This window comes from Tauraco erythrolophus, chromosome 1, assembly GCF_009769465.1.
Source record: "Tauraco erythrolophus isolate bTauEry1 chromosome 1, bTauEry1.pri, whole genome shotgun sequence".
Classification (NCBI taxonomy): Eukaryota; Metazoa; Chordata; class Aves; order Musophagiformes; family Musophagidae; genus Tauraco; species Tauraco erythrolophus.
This window is the reverse complement of record NC_141465.1, coordinates 133,203,279-133,230,505: the sequence shown is the minus strand read 5'-3', so window position 1 is coordinate 133,230,505 and position 27,227 is coordinate 133,203,279. Positions and strand designations below refer to the sequence as shown.

The 27,227-nt window shown below is 45.7% G+C and overlaps 1 protein-coding gene across 3 annotated transcripts in view; it reads right to left on the bottom strand.

Moving 5' to 3' along the window:
- NARS2 (asparaginyl-tRNA synthetase 2, mitochondrial) overlaps window positions 1-27,227 on the bottom strand; it is a 59,989-nt gene that overhangs the window by 6,895 nt on the left and 25,867 nt on the right. For 2 of the 3 annotated variants that reach the window (XM_086614669.1, XM_086614650.1), the window contains 6 exons: window positions 13,099-13,231; window positions 6,395-6,493; window positions 5,939-5,976; window positions 4,068-4,134; window positions 2,441-2,578; window positions 1,193-1,290 (listed from right to left, as the gene is read on the bottom strand). In XM_086614669.1, coding sequence (XP_086470795.1) covers window positions 1,193-1,290; window positions 2,441-2,578; window positions 4,068-4,134; window positions 5,939-5,976; window positions 6,395-6,493; window positions 13,099-13,231 — 573 coding nt within the window. Of the gene's footprint in view, window positions 1-1,192; window positions 1,291-2,440; window positions 2,579-4,067; window positions 4,135-5,938; window positions 5,977-6,385; window positions 6,494-13,098; window positions 13,232-27,227 lie in introns of all 3 variants that reach the window. The other variant, XM_086614659.1, reaches the window with a different exon arrangement.

Genomic DNA, 27,227 nt, shown 5'->3' with positions numbered 1-27,227 from the left:
TCTTCAATGCAGAGCTGTACTTTAAGGTCGCTGAAGACACACCCCATTTGTAGCTTGAAATAATTCCTATGATTTTCCTGACAGACAAGAAAGTCTGGCTTCATTCTCCACAAGGACCACTCCTGCAGCCCCACACCTTGTGGGCTGTGGAGTCCAGGTCTCACCAGCAAAAGTTTCAAGTGAAAAAGTGCAGCAGGCAACGTTGTATTTTGCTTCAGCTGAAGCAGGCCTGCTTTGGGAGAGCTCACAGGGAGAGTAATAGGAAGCACAGGGAATAATATTCTACACTACAAATTGAGACCCAATGTTCTAGTGATTTCAATATCTTTTTGGATTCATTATGCTGAAATGGATTTTGATCTTCTCCACTGACTAGATGTATCTCTGTGAGCATGCGGCTGATTTAAACAACAAATTCATTCCCCATGTGCAAATGATGTTACTCTGGGATTAATCCTCCTCCAAAATTGCTCTGCACAATGACTGGCCCAAATGGTCTCGTCTGAGTTATGAAAGGTTCTTTTGAACAATCAGACAGGATCCAGGGAGTAATTGTCTATGGAGAATCACCCCATCTATAATGTCCATTATTGTTAACTAAACAGCAGCTTTGATACTCTGATACTGAATTTAGCCTAAAATTACTCAAAGCCACATGATCCAGAACAAAGCAGCAGGGAAACGGCCACATGACTCAGTGCAGGTCCCAGGCACTTCCAATGAAGCCTCCTACCAAACTGTTGGCAAAGCCGTGTTCTCTTAAATGCTGTCACTGAGGCCAGCTGCATCACCAGAACTGCAGTTCCTCTACGTGACAACTTCCACCTCTGCAACCCACTCTCAGCCACAAAAGCTGCAAAGAAAAGGCTCAAGGACGAAGTGCCTCGCACAAGACCGTGGTCCAGACAGAGCTGAGGCATTCTGCTGCCCTGGCCTCCTAGCACAAAATAAACTTTTCTTCTCTGATGAGCTAAACCAGAGTGGCAGCTTCCACACCCACAACAGAAGCAAAAGAACTTCTTCACCAGTTCTCAACAACCTACTTGGATAAATAGATACCTCAAACACAAAACCAGGTTTTTTTTGAAAAGCATTAGTTGCCCTTCCACTTCTCTGTCTTGCCAAACACTGAGAGCTGCTGAAACACTCTCTGGGTCAGGCCAGTCTCCTGGCACCTGTGGGTGTTCCGTACCTCTGTAGGCGCGATTCGAGGAAGGGCAGTCGCTCCTCTCTCAAGCTGCCTCCACACAACTCCCCTATTCCTGGTACGAGGAGATCAACAGCTGCAACCTTCAAAGAAAGAAACTTAACATAAGCCATGCCAGGTAGCCGTACGTCTACAGCAGAAGTACAGTTGAAGCTGGATGGCTGTTTGTAGAAACACTACTGTAATTCTTTTATTGAGTCCAGGACACTTAGGTAAGTATTTGTAAATGCTTGACTAGTCTCTTGCTGACAGGAGAAGGCTGGGAGGCAACTTGACAATGATAAAAATCCATAAACCTGCAGAAAACCCAAACAAGTGCAGTGATGTTCCAGACTGAGGACATCTACAACAGGTAGTGTGAACTGAATCCCACCAGGTTACTCTGGTGACAACCTGTGCCTGTAGGCAAGCCTTTGCAGGGTATACAGAAGCCAACCCCAGCTCACAAGGAGGCAAAGACACACGGGCAAGTTTCCTGAAGCCCTTATTCCCTTAGAGTTTAAGCTGCTCTGATGCTTGTAACTTATGTTTATCTCGTCTGCCCCTATTCCTTGAGCCAGCTCTAGTGGTAACGATACCACAGATCAATGGCACTGATGTGCTGATCCAAGTGTTAGGATCCCAGTGTTATCATCTATGCTGTCAGGTTCGGGCTGTTTTTCTTCTCTGTAGAGTTAATTCTCGTATCCCACAGTTGAACTGTTGGTAGAATTAAAGCCAGTAAAGGGACAGTGGCACACAGTGGGGCAGTTGTTCTTTTTAGTAGAAGCAATGTCTCAGGTTGTCTCAGTTCAATTGGGAAATCACACCTTCAAAGCGTGAGACTTGTGGCAGAAGAGCTTATGTCTTGTGCCTATCTGCTATTTGAGGATTACATGGATGCTGCATTTGGATGACAAGAGACTTGTGGACTGCTTGGAGCCATGCAATTCTAGGCGTTTCACCTAGTAGTAAAAAGGTTCACCAGGCAAAGAAATAACCTATGGCAAACCTGTCTTAAGAGACTTAAGCAAAAACTTAACACTACCCAACTCCTGAATCTTCCCCTTCCTGTTGTTCCTGCTTTGGGGATTTCTTCTACAACAGGAGAAAGACTGGACAGGATCACCAGATGGTTATGTCTTATCTTGAACTTCGTGAGTGGAGGCCCAGCAGAAGACAGTCCTCATCTACATGTAGACTAAAACCCATGCTTAGCCAAAAAGGAGATGGAAGTGTGATCCACGGACTCACCGTGTGTTGAGGTCCATCTTCATTGTCCCGCATGTAGAAAGGTTTGAGGTCGTATGGGTAGTTAATCACGAACACGGGAACCTCACCGCAGTGCTTCACCAGGTACTTTTCGTGTTCCGTTTGGAGGTCACAGCCCCACTGAAAGACAGCAAAAGGGACCTGGGATCCTGCTTTGGTGCATCTTGCCTGGGCAAGGGACACAGCAAAATCCCTCCGTAGGAGAGACATACAGTTTTGAGTAACAAGAAACCAAGCACAGCAACTTCTCAAGCAGGCCACTGGGAAAATTTGCTAAGCAGACACAGCAGAGTTGCATGAGTTTTAAGGCTGAGCAAAGCAATGAAAATAATACGGTTTAACTTTCACAGAACAAGGCCAGATCATCCCTGCATCGAGCCCAAGCATCTGATATCAAATCAGAAAAAAAAAACCCGAAAATCACACTCTGTACAGCTTAAGGGAAACAGGCACCTACCCAAAGTGAGCTTATTCAGCCCAGCAAATCAGCCTTACTTCAGTATTACCTTTGGTATACAGCAGCAGCTTTGCGAGGCTGACTGCTCTCTTCCCCGCTGTGTCCTGCTACATGCTACAGTAATTCTCACTTAAGAAAACCCAGCATCCTATCAACCAATTCTTTGTTATCAGAAATCTCGGGCATTTGCAACGCCCTTCACTTCTCCTTTCTTCCAGTGACGTTATAAATTCTGTGGCTTTTGACCAGAGATCTGCAGTCCATTATAGGATGTGCAAAGAATATTGGGGGAGTGGAAGGGGAAGAGGGGAACAGATATTCTGCAGACTCTCCTCATTTGAAAATGAGATTTTGAGTTTGCTGTCTCAGATCAAGACAGTGCAGATACAGGATCTGAGGTTCTGCACCCACTCGTACACAGAGACGAGGCAGTCACCCAACTGGCTATGAAGGTGGCTTCAGCCAGAGGGTTATATTCCTCAAAGGATCAGAACGAGATGGAAATTAATCAGTAGATGTATGAGATGAGCACCACCATAAATCCTCTCCCCACCAGTGTGTGTTTGAAATTCAGAAAAATATGATTTTTAGAAAACCATAATCCCACAGTGTTAGAAAGACTACCATGTGATTCTTTTTTCCAGTAAACATTTATGCTTTGGGAAGACCAGGGATTCTCTTTACCTACATCTAGATTACACTGTATTTGGACATGGTTTCGGCTTATTAGTCCTTGTCAAACTTTTGGTGCTATCCTAACAACATTCCTCTATTGGAGGACTATTGCAGCAACTCTCCTTAGATGATTGCTACTGAATCCCCAACACACTCAGCACTACTTGCAGAGAGGAAGGAGAAGGGTCTTTGCTAAAGCTTTGGCCCTTCAGCAGCAAACTCCTCACTTCCTTCCCTGCAAATGTTACACGTTCTTCTGCTACAGATCTCACTCCCTATATTGCTCCCATTTCAACTCCAAAGGGCAAAAGTTATACCTGGATTACAGCTGAGAAAACAGCCCGGGACGCAGATAACCTGTGTGAAGTAACAACTCCTGCGGTGTCAGAAAGAGAGAAAGGAGATCTACAAAGTTCAGGCTGGCTGTGCACATAAACAAGCACAGGGACAAGTCTCCAGGCAACCACAACTACCTACCTCTGGCTTGAAAGTGAAAGCCTGAGAAGCTTGCTTCAAAATTTCCACTGCTTCATTGTAGGAAATTCTGCAGCAGGAGGAAAAAAAAAAAAAAAAAAGTCTTTAAGATAACTATGAAAGGAATAACAAAGTTTTCTGGCTAAGTGCTGCACTGGAAAAGTTAAGAAGGCATTTCCCCACCACCATGCCAACTTGTGCTGTGACGTCAGGCTTCCCAGCAATGCTTCTCTGGACAGCAACCAAAAACCATTTTATATGGCAAGAGCCCTATGTTTTCCTGTGCTTCAGCTACGTGCAGGACAGGAAGCGTGAAGCTCAGAAGACACTTGTGCGTTATTGCAACGTTGCAGTTCAGTCAGAAGTGAGCTCTGCAGAGAATTGCTTCATAGAAATTTGTGGATTTTTTTTAAGAAAACAATGTGCCCTCACCAGCACAGCTCCAACAACACAGCTCCACTGTTTGGCATGGTGTTAGGCAAAAATAACAGCCCAGAGTGCAAAGGGTTTTTAACCCGAATATTTTCATTTTACTTTGTAAAAATCAGGAGATTTATTTGCAGCAACGTTTCTCTACTCCTCTGACAGATCTGAGAGCAGATTCTCCACTGATTTCCACCAGTGACTGGCACCAGTACAAAAGAACAGCATCATGGCTGAGCAAACAGAAAAAGTGCAGTGAAAAATGCTGCAGGTTTATTAACTGGAAATCAAGACTCAATGGAAGATACTTTTGCTGACAAGTTTTCCATCTATGAAGCAAATGTTGTGGGCAGAGAAAAGAAAGAATAACCCGATCACAATAATTTCATCTCTCTGCATCATTGGCTAAATCTAATTATACACCAAATTCCCTTAAAGAGCACGAGCTCTTTACACTCAGCTGCAAGGTTTCACTAACACAGGGAAGGCTTCTGGAGGGAATGCCTCAGGAAGGAATATATTGCTCCATGTGTTTGGGTTATGAGAGGCCATGGCCCACATGAGGTGTATCACTGGCACAGGTTCAACACATGTCACTGATGTGTGTACGCCAGGAATGCCCCAGATCTGCCAGCGGCCGAGAGACGGAGAGGGAGAGATGGACTGACTCACTCTCTTTTCCCTGAACCATGGCAGAAGCTGAGTGAAACTCTGTCCTCTCAGGAACATCAGTTAGGTCCAAAGAGAGAAGGACTGAAATGGGGAGGGAGTGACTTCACAGAGGTCTCCCATGGTGTTTGTGCAGGCACAAGGCACAGGGAGGATCTATCATGATCCTGTTGCCCAAGGGTGGCTGTAGCTGCTTAACAGGAAAACCAGCGCCGGGCTGAGCCACCCTGCAATGTTCTGTGGGATGGAGAGCACCACTGTTTGAAGAAACAGGTAAGAGTATGGAAAAGGAGGGATTCTTGGGGGTCGAGGAGGGAAATCAAACCCCTTCAGTTCTTTAGTGTGCAAAGAACTGGGAAAAGGAGTTGCACAAGCAACTAGAATAGAAAACCAATTGAGATTTTTAAATATCAAAAAATAGTTTCATAAAAAGGGAGCTGTTGGAGCACAAGTGTGAAGGAAGGCAGAGCATCAAAGCCAAAACCAAGCTAGACAGGGAGCAAACCACTGCTCACCTACATGACGGAAGTGGATACCCTGATAGAAAGAGGATCTTGTCTAGGGAAGCAAAAGCCCAAGGCCAGCAGATTCAGATGCCAGTCTCACGCAGAGATGACAGGGCAACTGGTGAACAGCACAAAGAGAACTGCAGTTCATGATTTTACAGAGACATTAGGGTAACCCAGAAGTCACTGAGCTGGGAAAGAAAAAGGACATATACAAAATAGGAACCTTTTCCCCAAAAGCCCTCTTCCAGGTCATTTTGAAACAGAAGTACTTACATCACAAATTTGTTCTTCAGTATGTGTTCCAATCTGTCCTTGATCAAAACAAGAGAAAATAAAAATGTAAAGCTACTCTTAAGGGTTTAGGGGCCCAGAGGAAACTCAGAAAAGCTACCTCCCTCTAAGTTTTCATTTGTAGGTCTGCACTGTGATCTAGGTATGCGTCAAAATCCACTCCTGGCCATTCAGTGATAAAAGAGTACTCAATTTCTGGAGCCCATGATTCAGAGGCTGCGAGATGACATGACAGCTACAGGTCTACCACCTACAGAAAGTTGTGTGTCCTCTCTGTGTTGGCCTGAACAATCACTTAAGCTCAGGCTGACTTTTAGCTCTTCACAGCTTGCTTTTAACAGTTAAAAATATATGTATGTATATAATTAAGCCTCCCTAGAGCCAAGAAATCCCAAAATGCCTAACAGGATTGCAGCTCTTTCCCATCACATTTATTACCTTCTGGGCAGGAGCTACGTATTTATGAAAAAGCTCAACATCACGGGGACATTTGGAGAGCACAGTGCTTGTTGCTGTCTTGAAAAGATCTTCCATAACCTAGTAGAGAAAATAGGAGTACATGAAAAATTAACACTGCTTAGATGTCCCAGACTATAAATAAAACACGGCGCGCATCAGCCAAAGTGTACAGAAGGAGCTTCTGTCCTTCTGCATGGTCAGACTGCATAAGAGGGTACCAGCTTCCTACTTAGCAGGCTTGCTCAGTAGCTGAAGAGGACTGGAACTTTTGTTTCTGCGCGGGTTTAGGGCTTCTGATGGCCTCAGTATCTTCAGTCGGGTTTCTCCAGTGAAAAAAGCACAGCTAAAATATTCAGGCAGCAGCCTTGCTCAGCCACAAACACACACACGACCATCATTTGTGGTGACTGGTCTCAGATTACTTATTAGTGAGGTGCCTTTCCTGTAATGACCAGTTCTGGTTTTCTGCTTTCTTGTTACGAGAGGCAAAACTAAAGGAGAAGAGAATAAATGTGTTCTGTGTAGAGCCAGCCCATCAAAGAGATCCCAGCTAGAGAGACTGCGCAGTAAGAGCAAAGCACAGAGAACATGTACAGAGACAAGAAGAGAGCTAAAGCAGAGGGACACATCAATGCAGGGGTGTTTGAGAAACTAAAAAAAGATGTGGTTTCATTTCCCTAAACTAATGTGGATTTGCTAAATGACATTATAATCCAATTTGAATATACTTATCCAGTAAAATGGGCTTCACCCATGAAGAAATTAAAATGTCATTTTGGTTCTAAAAAAAAAAGCCCCCACGTGGGATGTCACTGCATTTTGATCAATCGTTTCAAGAGTACTTTCCTCTTTTGGTTAAGCAAAGCAGATCATCCAAGAGACTTGCTGTCACGCAGATGAAGAGTTCCCATGACTCCTCGAAGTCCCAAACCTGCAAAAAACAGGTACTTGATACCTGTGTAGTACTGATGATCCCAACTCTTCTTCAAAATCACCTTCCTTAGTCTCATCTCCTTTGTAAGCAACAGAGTAATGCAGCTGGGCTGCACATCATCTCAGCCTGGGATGGCACCAGATTTTTTGAAACAAAAAGCACCTCTGAAAGTCCTGGCACATTCCTGTTTTTTCTAAGAGCATAACAACTGCTTCATGAACTGCAGAGTTGAGAGAAGCGAAGTATCCATATCTAGGTGAGTAGCTGTCCCTAGACACCACAACGCCCAGGTGAGACTAATGTGAAAAGATGAACCTGATGTTCAGTCAGCAGATCTGGGGAAGAAGCAGGTCTCTGCTTTGCAAGGAACCAGACCTTGCAGGGCAAGAGGAACAAAAGGCACAGGAAAGAAGAAGCTGAGCTACTGGCATAGCTAAGACAAGATTTCAGGCATGTTGTTTAAACTCTCATGTTTAGAAGATCCTTCATCAGCTGTCCCAAACCACTGAAATGCTGCTCTGTGCTAATGAACAACCTCTGCATCCCATAAGAAGGTGGCAAATCAGCCCATTTTGACTCCTCTGGAGCCAAACTCAGCCTTCAGACTCCTGTATCAATCTTATCCCTCGGTTTAAAAGGGAAGATCCAAATAAAGGAACAGCATTATTGTCTGCAGATGGACAGTTTTACCCCTACTGGTACTCAAACACAGAGGAACTGCAAAGCTGGCATTCCTGCTGCTGAGTGGCAAATAACCAAACAGTCAGCTTTGAACTTTCTTCAAAGTAGCTAGAAACAGGCTTATGCAAATGAAATTAGAAAACTTCTTGGCAATTCATCTGGTTTCACCAGGCAGAGACGAGGAGATTTTACATTAAGCTTCCTCTTTCTAGAAAATGAAAGTATCATCTGGTTTCAGAAAAGCATGTTGTTTAATTAGCCCTCTTTTCCCTCACTGTGCGATAAAGTAACAATTAGGTTCCCACAGCATTCAACATCAGCAGCTTCCTCTTGTGGAAAAAAAAGATGTGGGTGGTATGGGAAAAACAATCTGAGAAATATTTCCAGGTTTGAGAACTGAGGTTTTATCCTGGCAAAGCAGACAGACACATGGGTCATGTATTGGCCTCCTCACTGCTCTTATTTATGCCAAATGTGTACTAGGCATGAACAGTGGAGGGAAAACAAATAAAAGAGGAGGAAAAAAAACAAAAAAGCTCTGCAACTCAGAAGTTATGGCTTTAAGCAGATGACACAACGAAGGACTAGAGAGTAGACAGTATGAAAAACGAGTGGAGAAGTATTGCCACCAGCTTGCTGGTTTGAGGGAACATGTGAGCTGGAGATACAGGCCAAATGGTTGGTTTGAACGTGTCCTGTAAGAAACATGTTTGATAGGAGAGTTATACAGGGAAAAAGCCATGGGAATCACAGGAAGTAGCTCATCTCAGAGGTGGGACTCTTGATGTCCTAGAGTCCATTAATTTGGTTGCTTCATAATGGAGATGCAGAAGTTTCCATCTGCATGCCCCATCCCTGGAAGTGTTCAAGGCCAGGTTGGATGAGGTTTTGGGCAACCTGGTGTAATGGAGTGTCCCTGCCCATGGCAGGGGGGTTGGAACTGGATGATCTTTGAGGTCCCTTCCAACCCAAACCGTTCTATGATTCTAAGTTGTGCTGGCAGGAGGGCAGTCGAGGAGGACAGAGGTAAAAGTTTTCCCTTCTCCCTCATCTCTCCCAGCCTTTAGCTCCTGATTTTCACCTTTCAAAGAAGTTCAGCAGTATCAATCCTGGCCTTCCCCAACGTTGCTGTGGAACTGAACAGTTAACTCTCCGATTTTGATTAGGAGCAGCTCCCAACTGTATTGTTTAACTCTAACTTGGATCTTTTGATACTGCAACTTATCCTCTTCCCAAATAAAACTATGACCAGAGTCGAAACAGATTAAATCAGCAATAAACCAGCAGTAAATAGCAGCAGCAGCAACTGAAGGTGCTGTGCAGCACAAGAAGCATTCAAACCATCATCTTTATTACATAAGGCACTTTGAGAAAAATCACAAGAACTGTCAGTAGGATTTTTGTTTAGACATTCACGTGGGCCATGCATATGGATGCAGCGTAGATCACAGGGGATTCACATACGAAACATTCACCAAGTGGACCATTATTTCTTGCCTTCACGCTTGCTCACACACACAGGTGCGTGTGTGCACATATACATACAGACACAGAGGGGAGATTTGCATCTGATCTTGGTCATAAAGTCCCCTCTCTCAGCTACATAACCAAGAGCTCGGGACCCACCCTGGAGAGATGCTGTTGCTATGAAAAGAAAGAGACTCTTGTCTGTCAGATCACTGCTTCACCGGGCATCAAATCTGAAACAATAAGTGCTGATGAAAGTTAGGAAACAGGAAGAGCCTCAGCTATGGCAGCTGGGTCTACTTCAGAGAAGGAACCTACAGCTCTGCAGATGCCCCAATGCCCCTAAAGAGTGCTGCTCCAGACACTTGGAACAAACCTTTCCCATGTGATTACCAGTGTTTGTTCCCTTGAGACTGCGGTCCGATTTGCCCTACTGTCTTAGCCTTGGCACTGAAAACAGAAAGTACTCGGAGTGCAAACTATTCTGGAAATCAAACCACACTCACGTTTCAAATCTAAGGTCCTTGAAACCGGCATCCAAAATCAGTGCTACTGCTGATTTCATTTCATGCCTGAATTCCCTCCTGTAAAATGGAGGTAATAATGCTCCATGTCACTGGGCTGTAATGACAGCAAATTAATTTTGATGAAGTACATAACCAGTGGAAGACAATACTTCTGCCCTCAGGACGGAGCTCAAATACTGTGTGTTAAATTGTATTCTCCATCTTAAAGAGATGTATTCTCCATCTCTTAAAGAGACAGTGGTGCTAGGATGTGATCTTGTTAAGGAAGACTAACACTACGCACAAAATCCCAAAAATGCCCTTAGGAAAACTTCCTTCTGGCATTTCGTAACTTTACAGTCTAAATAATGGGTTTTTTTATCAGGGTTTTGTATATGTGTTTGATGAAAATCAGTAATGAATGCATCATATGGCTTCTTTGAGACTCCGTTACTGTCAGGGGTAAAGTGGGATTGTTTAAACCCACTGCACTGCCAAGACAGCGGAATGAAAAATAGAAGATAATGACCTACAAATATGGTCACATGGCACCACTGAAGGGAGAGGGTGGCAGCTGGCACCTCAGATGAGACTGGAGACCTTGGACCTCCAATTCAGGGACTGGAGGGGCAATGGCTCTAGTGAGTCCAGACACTTTCAAACAAATTGGACCCTTTCCACTGTCTTACCTGACCTTCTTCTAAGTCCCTCTTTTTCTCATCCAGTTTGGAGGAAGAGTGCCTTGGGGCATCCTGACTCAACTTCTTGATTAAACTCTTACGGAAAGAGGCCACAGAGGACCCTCCTTAGATACTCTTGCATACTAACAGTATATTAGATAGTAACACTATCACCCAGCCACGCAGCGCAGGGTACTGCACAGAGCACACAGGGCTTTCCACAAAAGTATTGTGAAACCAGTATTGTCAGAGTTTAAGCTTCTTTGTAGCACTAAAATACGTTTTGGGGCAGAACAGAAATTTAGACTGCATGATAAAGATGCATGAGACTTCACAAGAACTGTGCTACTAATTTAGGAGCATTACTTTGTGCAATTACAGAGGCGGTGGCGGGGAAAGGCTGTTGCTCTAAGATTTCAGGCCTTCTGCTTCCAAATATATGTAACTTTGTTATTAAATCTTCTTCTTCCTCTTTTTTTGTAAGGAAAGCTACATTTCCTTTGGAGCTTTTGCAGAGAGAAAGATCTCAAGCTTCATCAGTGAATGGTAAACATGTACATCTTTGTAGCAAGGTTTTTTAATGGTGTGTAAGTAAATATTTCAAGATGTCCCTGAAGCAGCTGAGCACTCCCAGCACACTAACTTGCCAAAGTTAGAGGTATTCAGTCCAAATGTTAAACCAATTTTAAAAATAAATTTTAAACAATCCAGTTCTTTATGTGAGGACAAAGTTCAGATGCTAACCCTGGCCAACAGCCCCCAAGGTTTTCAACTAGGCGTTTTGCACCAAACAAAGAACTTGCAGATGACGACAAGCAGACAAATTGCCCGATGGGCAGATACATGAGAGGACATTGAATTTAGGTCAGTCATGTGGGAAAAAGAAACTTAACTTGGGCTTTAGAGCAGCTGTCAGTTTTTGTTTTGGTGGTGGTTTTTTTTTTTTTTTTAAAGAGAGATTGCCTAAGGATTTAAAAATAAACAAAACAGGAACTCCACTTCTGCAGCTGAGAACATCACCCAAGTATGTTGCAATGTGGATTGGCTGAGGAATGTAAAATGATGACTGGTAGGAGACTTTCTGTTACCGGGAAAGACGTTTGTCAAAGACTTTGCGACAGAGGGAAGAAGCGAAAGAGAAGAGCACAAGCTGAGACTTCCCAAGATATTTAGCAATAACAAAAGCGAAGCCAAGGGGGGAAGTTCCTCCTTTCCCTACAAATAAAAGCCCTACACATTCCAGAGCAGTTCTGAAACCTAATTCTGAGTTGTCTGAACTGTCTGTCTAAACTTCAAAGGCCAAGAAATTAGGGTTCTCAGCACAAGAGTACAGATATGTTCATGCTGTGTTCAAGGGCTCAAACACCACTTCACAGAAGACCCTGCTTATTATATTAGATAAAAGCAGTGAAGATTCCAATCAGTTCTTGATGACCTAGAGAAACAGGGGGCTCAGGAAGTAAGGCGTAAACACATACATATGCTATGCTCTAAGAATACACAAAGTTGTTCTGGAGAAAAGCAGAGAGAAAAGAAAGAGCGAGATGCTATTAACGGAGCACAGAGATTCCCACCGGTCAGTCCACGCAGCCCAGTGCCATCGGACACCCGAGACGCAGAAGTGGCACACACAAGAGAGAGTATCAGCTCTGCTGTCAGGCCATACTGCCTCAGCAGACTGCATATGATCCAGGCTGAAGAAATCACCACCTGGATGTTATTTTATACCTCTGCAGCCAGTGCCTCGGGTCTTTTTCTTTTAAAGGCTATTTCTCCAATAGCTTTCCAAGGAGCTTATCTGATAGATGAGGGCACGTGTGGATGTTTACTCACAAGTCCTACTGGGCATAAGCTGGCTTATGCTGAGACTAGTAAGATGCATTAGCATCCATCGTGCAGTTAAACTGCGATCAAGAGGTCAATCCTGAAAAATCAAAAGCTAGCGGACTCTAAGGATTTCAGTCTTCTGCTAGAGCCACAGTGAACGGTGTATGCCAGGAACTGTTGTTGCTACTTGAGATTTCAGTTCAGGTTTCAAATTGCTCTTTACAGAACACCCCAAGGGACACACCGTGTAAGTACTGCTCAGATTCACTGGAGAGATGCTGAAGGTTTTGAAGGGGAGAGTGCCACTTTTGTTAGCACCAGTCACACACATTTACCCATTTTCTGGCAATATAGCAACTGTGGAGCCTGCCATTCAGATGGGGCTGTGTTTGCTCCTATATCTTCCCTTCCAATTCCCCTCTATGGCCTTACCTCTGCTGAGCAAACCCTGATCCTTGGGAAGTCCCTGTGCAACTTCTACCCGGCTTACACAGGTGAGCAACTTCTACCTGGCAACCTCAACTGAGGGCAGGGAGCACAGCTCAGGGAGGAGGAGGACGGTCCTGTATAGACATTTGGAATGCCCACCTGCATGATGTCTTGAAGGCTTTCAGTGAAGGACAGCTCGGCCTCCACCATATAGAACTCTGCCAGGTGCCGGCGACTCTGTGAGTTTTCCGCTCGAAACGTTGGGCCGAAGGTGAACACGTGGGTAAAAGCCCTGCAAGGCAACAAGAAACTGGTATGTCAGGCCCAGCACAGAAGTGAGTCTGTTATATGTAAAGCCTCATCCACAAGCAAACTTTTCTCCCGGGATCGAGAAGCACTCATGTTTCCATTTCATCTTCAACCAGTTTAATGGCACTGCTGGGTACGCTGCCATTACACTGCTTCAGCCAGGCATTAGGAGGGGTTATGAGACACAGCAAGGTTGCACAAACCTTGTTCAGCTTTCACTGAACACTATTCATGCTCAGGACACTTTTTGTAGCTGTCTGGGAATAAAAAATGACATTCTGCAGACCCGTATCGCTGGAGAAGCACCTGGACATTACACCAGTCAGGCTCCTCTCATCCAACTCCCTTTGCCTTTGTTTGGCTGCACGGTCCGACCTTTACGGATGCTGTGACCCCCCAGAAGCCAACAGAGCAGACAGGGTCCTGCTGCTGGAGTTGCTGGGCTGGTGTCAGCACTCCGAGGGGCTGGTGAAGTCTGTACAGGACGGATGAAGGGTGCACAGTTTGCAGTCCCCTCTAGCGGCAAGACCAAAGTTTATCACCAAAAGAGCTTTCAAGATAATGAACTGGGCTCCTTCCACACAGCTAAAACCAGTTCAGCTACAAGGGGTCCCTACTGCAGAGAACACATCTGGAATATCATTTTATGCCGAAGCAACCAATGCATTTCCTATTACGACACTATTTCATAGAATCATAGAATCATAGAATGGTTTGGGTTGGAAGGGACCTTAAAGGTCATCTAGTTCCAACCCCCCTGCCATGGGCAGGGAAACCCTCCACTACACCAGGTTGCCCAAAGCCTCATCCAACCTGGCCTTGAACATTGCCAGGGATGGGGCAGCCACAACGTCTCTGGGCAACCTGTTCCACTGCCTCACCACTCTCAAGAGGGAAAAATTGCCTTCTTATATCTAACCTAAATCTGCCCTCTTTCAGTTTAAATCCTTTGCCCCTTGTCCTATTACTACACGCCCTTGCAAAAAGTCCCTCTCCAGCTTTCCTGTAGGCCCCCTTTAGGTACTGGAAAGCTGCTATAAGATCACCCCAGAGCCTTCTCTTCTCCAGGCCGAACAGCCCCAACTCTCAGCCTGTCTTCATAGCAGAAACCTTCTGGGGAGCCTATTTAAATACATCCTCTCCTGTTGTGCAGTCACGTCACACTGCGTTACACGGGATACAAAAGCCTTCTTCATTCTTCGCTTCCTTCGTAAGAATCCTCCCTATCAAACAGCAACACACCTTTAAAAGCTTTATTTTCACCGTGGGGAAGCTGCACTCCAAGCAATACCTTCTACACTGCGGGCTATGAGCACTTGGGCTCCTGGATATCCTCAAGCCAGCGAGAGCTTCCCAAACAGATGCTGTGACAGCTGTGTTTCCTCTCATGCTGCATGGGAAGCAAACCATGATTGGGGAGAGAGTGAGCTGCTTCAGAAAAAACATGAGCTGGGCAGCTGCTGTCTTTGGTGCATTTTTAACTTGACATTATTTTTAGCTGTAGACTGCATGTAGGAGAAAAAGAACCTGATCAGTAGAGATCAAGCACAGTTCAACACTCATGAAAGGACACATGCTAATTGCTGGGGCTGGCATTTGACTTGCGTCTTGCTCTGCAAGCTTTCAACTTCAAGAGGACGTGCGCTGAAGTTTCTGCACAGGCTAATTTTGTTAAACTGAAGTTTAAATAAACAACGTTACAAAAAGCAGCATTTTTCCTTTGCCCCTTATGGAAGCATCTGCATGGCAAATAAAGGAACACACACATTCTGCTTCACTCATCTGTTCCCTCGTGTCACATGATGGTTAAAGGTTACGATCCAAAGAAACAGCACTTTCTTTTTCCTTGAGTTCCTAGTAGTCAACACACCAGAAGAAAGCTCCAGGTCAAGACTCTGAATCTGTGGCCTGCCTGCAGGTTTTGTTTCCCCACAAAAAGCCTGTAGGTTTTCCCGCTTTCCCTGCTCCAACAAATACGCTTTCTGTCTCTACTTTGCTCCCGTACCTGCACTCTCTCGTACATGACCACAGTATCTATGACGCTAACCAGATTTTGCAGCAAATATCTTTCTTCAAGCACCATCTTCACCATGTCTCTCTTCCCTCTGCTGCCCTTCCCGCTTGCTGCGATGTTACTGCAAACTTTGCCGTCACTCGATCATCCTCCTTCAAGCTGCCCTTTGCTATAGTGTCTATAAAACCTCAGCAATGTTTAGATAAGTGATGCACCAAGACTATTACTCACTGCACAGGTCAGTATTATCTCATCAGTTCCTTGTGCTCTCCCATCTGCAGCCATCTGTTGTCTTGGGTTATACAGAAACGCATGTTCTTCCTCACAAGGCCTTTTTGTTGTTTGTTTGGTTTTTTTTTACCATGTTCCTACAGCACCTGGCACAACAAGGTCTTGGATCCAAAGCTGAAGAGCCTCAACTGCTATAGCAATACAAACAACAAATATGAACAATGAGTCACTTGGCCGAAATTTTTCAATGTTTAAGGCAGAACTGGTCAAAAACTTTTGCTTGCAAGGCCACGGAGGTTGGCCTGCAGTGGGACACAGGAGATGCAGGTTCTTGTGCTACCTGTGCCCATGTTTCAGGATTTTGCTAAAATATTTCAATTTGAGGCTCTTTAGTTAAAGAAAGAATTTTCCCTAAACAAATGAGTTTTCTCACAAGTTCAGATTGTGACTGGGCCAGGACTGGACACAAGACAAAAATATTTTGAAAAGCCACTCAGGTCTCCTCAGTTTGAGGTGCAGGTCTCCAATTTCTCATTGACTTGAAATCCTCAAAGTGACACTTAAAACCAAAGCATAATACCAGCTGGCTAGCAGGAGATCCTGTCCCACAAAGCAACAGTCTGGCTTCAGTGAGAGACGCACTTCTCAGCAGCTGTCCGGGCACAGGCACTGATGCTTCATAGAATCATAGAATGGTTTGGGTTGGAAGGGGCCTCAAAGATCATCCAGTTCCTAATCCTCCTGCCAAGGGCAGGGACATCCTCCACTACAGCAGGTTGCTCAAAGCCTCCTCCAACCTGGCCTTGAACACTTCCAGGGATGGGGCATCTACAACGTCTCTGGGCAACCTGTTTCAGTGCCTCGCCACCCTCAGAGTGAAAAACTTCTTCCTTATATCCAATCTAAATCTCCCATCTTTCAGTTTAAAGCCATTGCCCCTTGTACTATCACTACATGTCCTTGTAAAAAGCCCCTCTCCACCTTTCCTGTAGGCCCCCTTTAAGTACTGGAAGGCTGCAATAAGATCACCCTGGAGCCTTCTCTTCAGTTACTGTAGGTTACTGTGGCAGATGACAGTCCCCAGCAATGCAGGCTACTATGAGCACTTTGAACTGTATTTATTTCCTACTGAACAGCAGCCCAAGCATGATGACTAGTTGCTTATCTTCCAAGAGGTTTCCTGGCTGTCAGATACCTAAAAGTAACAAAAAATAAAAAATAAACCTTATTGCTCCAAGATGTCAACTGTGGTCAAGCACTTGACAGTCACAGATTGATTTTGTGCTAAAAGAATAAAGCCTCTCTGTGCCTGAGACAGAGCTTTTGGGGAGGACAAGTGCAGAACAACTCCCACAGGAACCGATTTCAGTCTTTCCTCAGCTCAAGGCATCCTGTTGGTACCCATCTTCTCTAACTTGTACACCGAGCACCACCTACGTTTACAAAACAAACCATTAGCACTGCAACTTCAACAACAGCAGGAGTGAGGGCTTTGTAATAGCCTGGAGAGAACCTGTCATCACTGGTATAGGGCTGAATTTGCCCACCTGCCCCTTAGAAGAAGGAAAAAAAAAACCCACCAAATCCCAAACCCCAAATAACCCCACATCTGCAGGGAAGGGAGGAATCGTTAATTTCTCAGGCTAATTGTAAAGGAAAAAGATAGATACAAATAACTGTGAGAACTTCACCGCGATCCTGGGACCCTGGCAAAGGGAAACTGGCCAGATGTCATGCTGGCAAAGCGATCAAAGCAGCGCAGTAAATTCGAGTCATCTGGTAACAGCAACGCAGCACTGACCAGAGAGGCCTGGATGTAACGGAGAAGCGCAGCTAAAAATACACACAGTCCCTGTTACCGACCCCAAGCATGAACAATTCTTTTTCATCCAGGCATTCATTTGCTGTTTACTGTGCTCTGCCCTTCAAGACACTAAGTAAATGCATGCAACACAAATCCGACCTTTATTTGTACTTCATCCGCTCTTAAAAAACATACGCTGCCATGTCACACTGAGCACGGATAAATGTATTTGAAAAGAGGGACGGGAGCTGACTCCGCTCCCGTTTCGTGGTACTGAGGGCAAAACCAGTCATTTTGTTCTGTGTGCATTCAGCACCTAGAACAATGGAACCTCAGTCCAGGCTTTGACTCCTACGCTCAAATAATTCATCATTTAACATCCCCAGACCTCTGCAAGACTTTCAGCATTTAAAAATAACTTGAAAATTCTGGCTGAGTCTCCAAAAGTGCCTAGGTCAGTTGGGGTTGTGGGCACTCGAGAGTCTTTAAAAAAGAAAAATCAATCAGTAGTGCTTGTTCCTCATCTCCAACAAAAGCACACACACAGGAAAAGGGGGAAAAAAAAAAAAGCAAGCTCAATAATCTGTCAAGCCCTTTTCCTTAGCCATCACAGGCAGAGCGGTAACGTCTGTAACGCTGTCCTTGTACGTGCCACCAAAGAACACAAGAGAGGCTTTGAAACAGTCCCTTTGCAGCCGGCTTCACCCACATCAGAGCTCTGCACAACAAGCCCGAGCGCATTTATGCAGTTCACAGGCGCTGCCGGGGTCGACACCAGAAGAAGGCACGGAGCCGCTTAATTAATTGCTCCCTTTCTGGGACTGGAGTTTGCTCTGCTCAGTTCTCTGGGAAAATGTGAGAGCTTAACGTGGAGGCCAAGAGAATACCCACAGCGCTCCCTCCGACATGCAGAAACCCTGCAAAAGCCATGGCCCCATCCTGCACAACGCTGTGTCCTTGTCCTGGGCCACCTTCTCTTAGGTACAGGCTCGCGGGAGTCCCTTGGGACGCAGACAGCAGCACCCGGATGCGTTGCTGGAGCACAGCCGTCCTCCGCACGGACGATCGCTTGGTGGAGGCTCATTTTGCGCAGGCTGCGTTTGTCATCTCCACCCTACGAACACCCAGGAAGGGAGAAACTTCCCCCTTTTCAGTCTTATTTTACATGCTACTAAAACCTTCTTTGGAATCAGCTCCCTCTCCCCCTTTGAGAGCTTTACGCCACGCGGAATGAAAGCTCGTTTCATCTGAACTCGTTGACAATTCATTATTGAGGCAGTGATAGAAACCAACAGAGAAGTATAAAGTGTCTGTGCCCAAAGCTGCTTAAAATCATCCTTTTAATTAAACTCGCGCAATGTTTGTAGGTCTGAGCGTCTCTGCCTCACTGGCAATTTTTACACTGCAATCCAGATATAATTAATTGCGCCGATGGTTCCCAAGCCAGGAATGGATTGTGCTTCTTTTCTGAGCCAGGACTCCATGCTGCTACCAGGGTAATAAAGACTTATTTGTGCTGTCGAACCAAGGGGATGTAACTCCCAGCAAAGCTATTAATCAAGAAGATGCGATCCCTCGCACAGTCGGCTTCCAGCCCATGCCAAGGTCACACCACACGGTAGCGACACAGCTGGAGGCAGAAGCTGGTTGGTGTGACTCAGGGCTAAGCACTAAACCACACCAGTACACACAGCTATTCGTTTGTACGGTTCTTCTTCTCACCCCAAAATACTACAGGAGCGTAGCTTTGTCAGCCACATTGTCCTTTCCCTTAGGAAAGGAAGAAATCAACAAAGTGATTTAATATGATTTAATTCTGCTCTGTTCCAGCACGACCATACTCATTTTGAGCATGGAGGACCTGCCTGCTCCACCAAAATTTTCTCCACCGACGACTCTGCTCCGCTGCCAGGAGACACCAGTTGGCCGCAGTGCTTGACCCAAGCGTGACTGGGATTCCCCAGGGATGCTGAAATTTGTATGTTGAAAGATGTTCTGGCCTGACGCAAGAAACCACACGCACACAGACAACCATTCAAACGTACCAAACCAATGCCTCCAGGGTCTAGTTTTTGGAGGAGCTGGAAACTCAGGGCTCCTAATGATGCTAAGTGAAGTACAGGTGCCCAGCAGTTTGGAGAAGAGGCAGAATGCTTTATATCCTGTAGATTGTGTTAAAATAAAACTTCAGAGTTGGACAGAAACCCCTGGTTTTTAACCTCAATGTGAAAATAACACTCCCATTAGTATTGTTTGGATTTTGCACTAAGAAAATGTAAATGTTTCTGTTGAAAAGGTCACAGAGGGGGCTGAATTTTATCCACAAAAAAAAGCAGAAAAAGGAGTTTTAAAAGACTCCTCGTAGAATGAGCCACTTCTCTCTGCCCTCTGAGAAAGCACAGATGAGAAAAGCTGCATTTGACAAGGACCTTTCTATAAGTACGTGTGGCTCAGGCCTGGGCAGCACAGCTGCTATACTGAGTGCGAAGGTTTCGATTCACGCTGTGATGAGATGGGTCTGTACTTCCTTTTGTAAGCAGCCAAAAATAAATACATAAATTAAAGAAAAAAAAAAAACCAACACGCTAAGTTCCCAGACAGGGACTGGGAAGTGCCAAACTTCCCCCCCAGCCAGCCAGACTGAAGCAACGCAGCAGTTTCCTTCGCTGCAGCCTCCAAAGGGCAGAGTCCTGCCATGCCTGCAAGGTTGTTTGCGCAGCATCCCTCTCCTGCCTCGCTCCAGGACCGGCTCTCCCCCTGCCACGTCCTCTGCTCCGGCTTCAGCGGCAAGAAAAAGAAGATGATGGGACGAAGATCTTCCCCAGGTCAACCACCCCTGCTCAAAAATGATCCGGGCAATTAACAGCAATGTGACCCATGTACCCTAATTAACTGGCAAAGCACCCCGCATTTTTATTATTTTGTTTATTAAACCCCAGGGCACACCTGGGCGCTGTATTGTCAGTTTACAGATGGCAGGAGAATAGGGAAAAGGAAATCGAGGCACAAAGGAAACGAGGTTAGCCAGAGCCATAAAATGGCTTCTGCTCCAGGCTCAAAGATCTCATCAGCCTGGGTCCTCTGTCCTTTCACAGGACACTTTTGTACTTTATTCTCAGTGGAGTCTTGTTTTGTCCTAGTTTGGGTATTATTATTTCTAATTAAAGTCAATAAACCAACCAATTAGCAACGATAACTCAAGCTGGGCTGAGGAAAGCCACCAAAGCAGTTAAGGATTTATTCAAATAACCATTTCCCATGCCCTAGCTAACAGAGATCTTCCACAAAGGAGTGACATAAAATGTTTCAAAGATCTAAACAAAAGAGGGAGCAAAGATCTCTTCCAAACTTGATCATCCCAGCGAGTCCTACTCTAAGCCATAAAACCACATCACCAACATGGGGGCGGGGAGCAATTGCATTAAATCTTTTTCCTTTCAGAGTGGAAAAAACACGTTCTCCAGAAAATTCATTATAACAGCTACGAAGAGGATTATTATTTTTTTTTTCAATCCTTTTTTTTTCAGATGGACACTGGTTCTATGAACTCTGCAAATACGAATCACAGCAAGAAAGTGCATCAGTGGGTGCGTTACTGCACAAAGGGAGTCACGGTTCAGGCCACATTTCAAAGTTTGGGTGTAGCTCTTTGAAACCTCCAAGGTCTCAAATTCTACAGTAACTAAAGAAAAGTAAATAACTGTGCTAAAAAAAAATAATTACTAAAAGCCATAATAAATGCAACACATTCCAGCTGACTATGGGATGTAGCTATATCCACAATCTACTTCATTGCAATGACAGCAAACCCTTGAAGAAATTCCAGGCATGTGCTATTGGATTTGTCCATTTATTTTAAGGAAAGCTGTGGGAGCAAACAGGGACAGAGCTGCCGAGAAGCTGTGGCTGCCCCATCCCTGGAAGTGTTCAAGGCCAGGTTGGATGAGGCTTTGGGCAACCTGGTGTAGTGGAGGGTGTCCCTGCCCATGGCAGGGGGGTTGGAACTGGATGATGTTTGAGGTCCCTTCCAACCTAAACTATTCTATGATTCTAGCCACAACTTCTCTGGGCAACCTGTGCCAGTGCCTCATCACCCTCAAAGTAAAAAATTTCTTCCTCAGATCTAATCTAAATCTCCCCTCCTTCAGTTTAAATCCATTGCCCCTTGTCCTATGACTACACGCCCTTGTAAAAAGTCCCTCTCCAGCTTTCCTCTAGGCCCCCTTTAAGTACTGGAAGGCTGCTATAAGATCACCCCGGAGCCTCCTCTTCTCCAGGCTGAACAGCCCCAACTCTCTCAGCCTGTCTCCATAGCAGAGGTGCTCCAGCCCTCGGATCATCTTCGTGGCCTCCTCTGGACTCGTTCCAGTAGCTCCATGTCCTTCTTGCTCCATGTCCTTCTTGCCCTCCATGCGTGGATCCCAGTGACATGCTACAGCTACTGTCAGCACACTCACCATGCTTCTTGCAAGGAAATTACTTGCTTCCCTTCCCAAAAAAGTGGAGAGGGAGAAAGGACCAATAGCACGTCCATGGACTGTAAAGCTCCAACCAGCCAAGCGACCTGAGGCTCACTGTTGTACTTACCAAGTTCTTGCATTTGGTCTTCCAGTAACACAAAGTCATTAACAATCACTGCAGTCATTAACAATCACGTGGTAATTGATTAAAAACAGATATGTCAGGGTTGCTTTTTATAGCTCCAATTAAGCGTCACTCTAATTAATGGAAGTTAGTGTGCTAATTATAAGAGTCTGCGTTGTGAGTCAGACTCAAACAAATGTTGTGCAAGAGATGTCAGAGATTTTTTTCAGGCATCCAAGATAAATAATTACACTTATTTTTGTTAATTCTTAGCAACAAGAATGTTATACAACTGGACATCATTCCTGCAGCTGCATTCAACACTATTTAAAATTGTACAGTGTAAAGCAAATATTTGCTTGAAGACAATGCAATCTGTTCCATCATTAGCGAATCATTTTGGAATCAAATTCTAAGGCTGCATTTGCCAAACTGCTGGAAAAAAAAAAAGGCTCTTTTATGGAAGGCGGCCTCAAACAGCTCTCTTTTCAGCTCTGCAGTGTTTTCTTGAACACCAACTCGAAATGACAGCCATCTCTCTCCATCTCTTCCACACTTTAAAAAGCAGTGAAGTACTGGCATTTTGAAAGTGAAATGAGTGTGATTTCAGTATCTTGTGGAACCAAGAGGAAACTCCCCGCATTCAGCTCTCTACAAACTCAGGCAGACACAGCTAACATGGTCTGGATGATGGAGACTTTTTTAGAGCCTCTCTGCAACCAGAAAAAACAGTTGCAGGATTGCAAAGAAGATCTGGAACAGGCAGAATAGTAGCAAAATCCATGATGGCTTAGAAATCAAGGGGATGTGCTTGAGGAGAGGGGAGTGGGATTAATTATGTTTCAACTAAACCAAGTTTCATAGCTAGACATTAACAGGCAGATGTCAGTATGAAAGGCTGAAATGTTAAGTTAGGCAGAAAAATACAGGTCCTGGGGAGAGATATTGTACTGAAAGGGAACTAGAAAGATCATTCACCAAGATGGTCTTGTGGATGAGACTGGTGGAGATGGGAAACGAGACGAAGCCAAGAATAAACTTAGAAGGACAGAATAATTCAGGCTGGAAGAGATCCCAGGAGGTCACTTATCCTGTCTTCTGCTCAAAGCAGGGAGAGTGAGAAGGCCAGACCAGGTTGCCCAAGGCTTTATCTAGCTGGGTCTTGAAAACCTCTGAGGGTGAAGAGCTCAGTGTCTCTTTCAGCAATCTTTTCCAATGCTTGACTGATGATCTCTTAGTGATTTCCCCCTCCCACCCCCCAATCACTCAGAACTTGTCTTGTTTCAGTTCATCCCCATCGTCTCTTGTCCTCCTGTCGTTCACCATTGATAACCTCCTCGAAGGTCCCAGTAGGCTGCTATTAGGTTGCCCCTGAGCCTTTTACCCGTTTGCAGGGAACTTTGAGAGAATGTGAGACAAACAAGAAAGGAGAAACCTACTGATGGTCTGGTAAGAGAAAAGGAACGGAGCTAGGGAGAGCAAGGAATGAGGAGAGAACTTATTCTGTGATTTAGGGAGAGGACAGTCCCCAGAGCTTTTAGGAAAAGCAGTTTTAGTTAAGCTCATGAAGCAAAAGGCAGAACAGACAGTGCCTGGGATGAAACGTGGTGCACGGAAAATCAATGCAAAACAATGATGTAAACTATTATCAAGAGGGGCAGGTATAGCTTGTGGGAAGTGCAGATGGGTGAAAGAAGAAAAAAAAAAAAAGAGTAAATACAGCCAGTGAGCTGTACTTCTTGGCAACAATTGGTTTTGGCTGTCTCCAGCATGCCTCTGAATCATCTTCAGCTGTCACAGATCCTCCAAGCCCAGTGCAGGTCTCCAAAGGGGCCTTTATCCTCACCAGAGATCACGGGGCGAGGAAATACCACAAGGACACCAATGCCATTTAAAACCATTTATGGGGACACACACAGTCCTACAAACTTCTACCACAATACGTTGGTTACTGACTCATCTGAGACTGAGAAGACTACAGGAGAGAGCTGAATAAAGCCTCTTCTGGAGACCTTAGAAAACCTATAGATTTACAGCAGCTGATAAATGATTCAGACACCCTGAGCAGTCAACCCAGATGTCGTCACCGCAAAGACGAAGAACGACGAAAGGAGAAGTTGTGCCAACTGGGCCGTTGATGTCACAGTGAGAGACGAGATGAACTCCTCTGACCTTGCCTTCAATAACAAGCATACACAGCACAGCAGACAGGCAACAAATGCAGGAACACCTCTCTCCCCACTTTTCCTCAAGGAAAAAGGTTAAAAACTCACAAATTATAAGTGGCTCACTGTTCCCACCTGTTTTCAGGAATAGCACCAAGCAGCCCTGCTGTAAAACGGAGCCCTGAACAACACGCAGGCATGGGTGACGATGATGAACATGATACTTTGTGGGCTGCAGATGAACTCTCAGCAAGGACAGCAGACTTGGTTCCAGACACATCTGGTAAGTCCTCTCCACACCTCCCCTGCCCAGACTTTTCCAACCACAGCTTGGAGGTTGCTCATGAGGTCTGTAAAGCTAAAAGCTAACTCCAAACAGACACAACTGCCTAGCTGACTTTCTGTTGCCTACTACATAAACTCCATGGACAAATTCCTCCCTCCCTCTCATACCTATCATGCTCCATCCCTGCTCCTCCTCCCTCCGTTGGACTGGAGGCTGGCAGATGTTACCCCCATTTACAAAAAAGGGCAGAAGGAGGATCCGGGGAACTACAGGCCTGTCAGTTTGACCTCGGTGATGGGCAAAGTCATGGAACAGGTTATCTTGAGTGCTATTAATGAGCACATACAGGTTAACCGGGTGATCAGGCCCAGTCAACATGGGTTTATGAAAGGCAGGTCTTGCCAATCAAACCTGATCACCTTCTATGACAGGGTGACCCGCCTGGTTGACGAGGGAAGGGCTGTGGATGTAGTTTTCCTGGACCTCAGTAAAACCTTTGATACAGTTTCTTATAGTGTTCTGGTTGAGAAACTGGTAACTGCTGGCCTGGATAGGCACACCCTCCTTTGGGTTAAAAACTGGCTGGATGGCCGAGCCCAAAGAGTGGTGGTAAATGGGGCTAAATCCGGCTGGAGGCCGGTCACCAGTGGGGTTCCCCAGGGCCCAGTGCTGGGTCCAGTTCTGTTTAACATCTTTATCAATGACCTGGATGAGGGGACTGAATGTACCCTCAGTAAATTTGCAGACAACACCAAGCTGGGAGGCTGTGTCGATCTGCTCGAGGGTAGGGAGGCCCTTCAGAGGGATTTGAACAGACTGGATCGTTGGGCTGAGGCCAATGGCATGAGCTTTAATAAGGCCAAGTGCAGAGTCCTTCACTTGGGGTATAAAAACCCCAAGCATCGCTATAGGCTTGGGGAAGAGTGGCTGGAGAGCTGCCTGGCGGAGAAGGACCTGGGGGTGTTGGTTGACTACCGGCTTGATATGAGCCAGCAGTGTGCCCAGGTGGCCAAAAAGGCCAATGGGATACTGGTGTGTATCAAGAATAGTGTGACCAGCAGGAGCAGGGAAGTGATCCTGCCCCTGTACTCGGCACTGGTGAGGCCGCACCTGGAATATTGTGTCCAGTTTTGGGCCCCTCGCTTTAAGAGAGATATTGAGCTCCTGGAGCGAGTCCAAAGAAGGGCGACCAAACTGGTCAAGGGGCTGGAAAATAAAACTTATGGGGAGCGGCTGAGGGAGTTGGGGCTGTTTAGCCTGGAGAAGAGGAGGCTGAGGGGAGACCTGATTACGGCCTACAAATACTTGAGAAGGGATGGTGGGGAGGTGGGGGAAGGGCTCTTTACATTAGTGATGGGTGATAGAACAAGAGGAAATGACTATAAGCTTAGTCAGGGGAGATTCAGGTTGGATGTTAGGAAGTATTTCTTCTCTGAAAGGGTTGTCAGCCACTGGAATAGGCTGCCCAGGGAGGTGGTTGAGTCCCCATCCCTGGATGTGTTTAAGAATAGGGTGGATGATCTACTTAGCGATATGGTTTAATGGGGATTAGGGATGGTTGGACTGGATGATCTCTAAGGTCTTTTCCAACCTAGAAATCTATGAATCTATGAATCAATTCCTAATCATAGAATCACAGAATGGTTTGGGTTGGAAGGGACCTCAAAGATCATCTAGCTCCAACCTCCCTGCTATGGGCAGGGACACCCTCCACTACACCAGGTTGCCCAAAGCCTCATCCAACCTGGCCTTGAACACTTCCAGGGATGGGGCAGCCACAGCTTCTCTGGGCAACCTGTGCCAGTGCCTCACCACTCTCAGAGTGAAAAATTTCTTCCTTAGATCTAATCTAAATCTCCCCTCTTTCAGTTTAAATCCATTGCCCCTTGTCCTATCACTACACGCCCTTGCAAAAAGTCCCTCTCCAGCTTTCCTGTAGGCCCCCTTTAAGTACTGGAAGGCTGCAATAAGATCATCCCGGAGCCTTCTCTTCTCCAGGCTGAACAGCCCCAACTCTCTCAGCCTGTCTCCATAGCAGAGGTGCTCCAGCCCTCAGATCATCTTTGTGGTCTCCTCTGGACCCGCTCCAGTAGCTCCATGTCCTTCTTGTGTTGGGGACTCCAGAGCTGAACACAGTATTCCAGGTGGGGTCTTACGAGAGCTGAGTAGAGGGACAGAATCACCTCCCTTGACCTGCTGCCCACGCTCCTTTTGATGCAGCCCAGGACACGGTTGGCTTTCTGGGCTGCCAATGCACGTTGCTGGCTTATAGTGAGCTTCTCATCTGCCAGCACTCTCAAGTCCTTTTCCTCAGGGCTGCTCTCAATCCATTCTCTGCCCAGCCTGTACTTGTGCTTGGGATTACCCCAACCCACATGCAGGACCTTGCACTTGGCCTTGTTGAACTTCATGAGGTTCTCACAGGCCCACCTCTCCAGCCTGTCAAGGTCCCTCTGGATGGCATCCCTTCCCTCCAGCGTGTCCACAACACCACACAGCTTGGTGTCATCTGTAAACTTGCTGAGGGTGCCCTCGATTCAACTGTCCATGTCACCATGTTAAATAGCACTGGTCCCAGTACTGACCCCTGAGGAACACCACTCATCACTGGCCTCCAATGAACTGCTGTAGGATGTGTCTCTGCACTCCCACCTCCCGCAGTCAGTTACAACAGGATACGGGCCAAGGCTGGATGGGGAAGGGTCTCCCAAGCATTTCTGCCTTGATCTGCTCCCATAAATTCTCAGGGACCAGTTCTTCCTGAAAGCCTTAAGACTGCAGCAAGTCAACATTTTATTTAAGCTAAGGGAAATTTTTGAAGAATAGTTCCTTTTCTGGGTATGAAAAATATAGTCTGGCTAAAACAAAGGGTGAATTTCACAGGATCAAACCCAA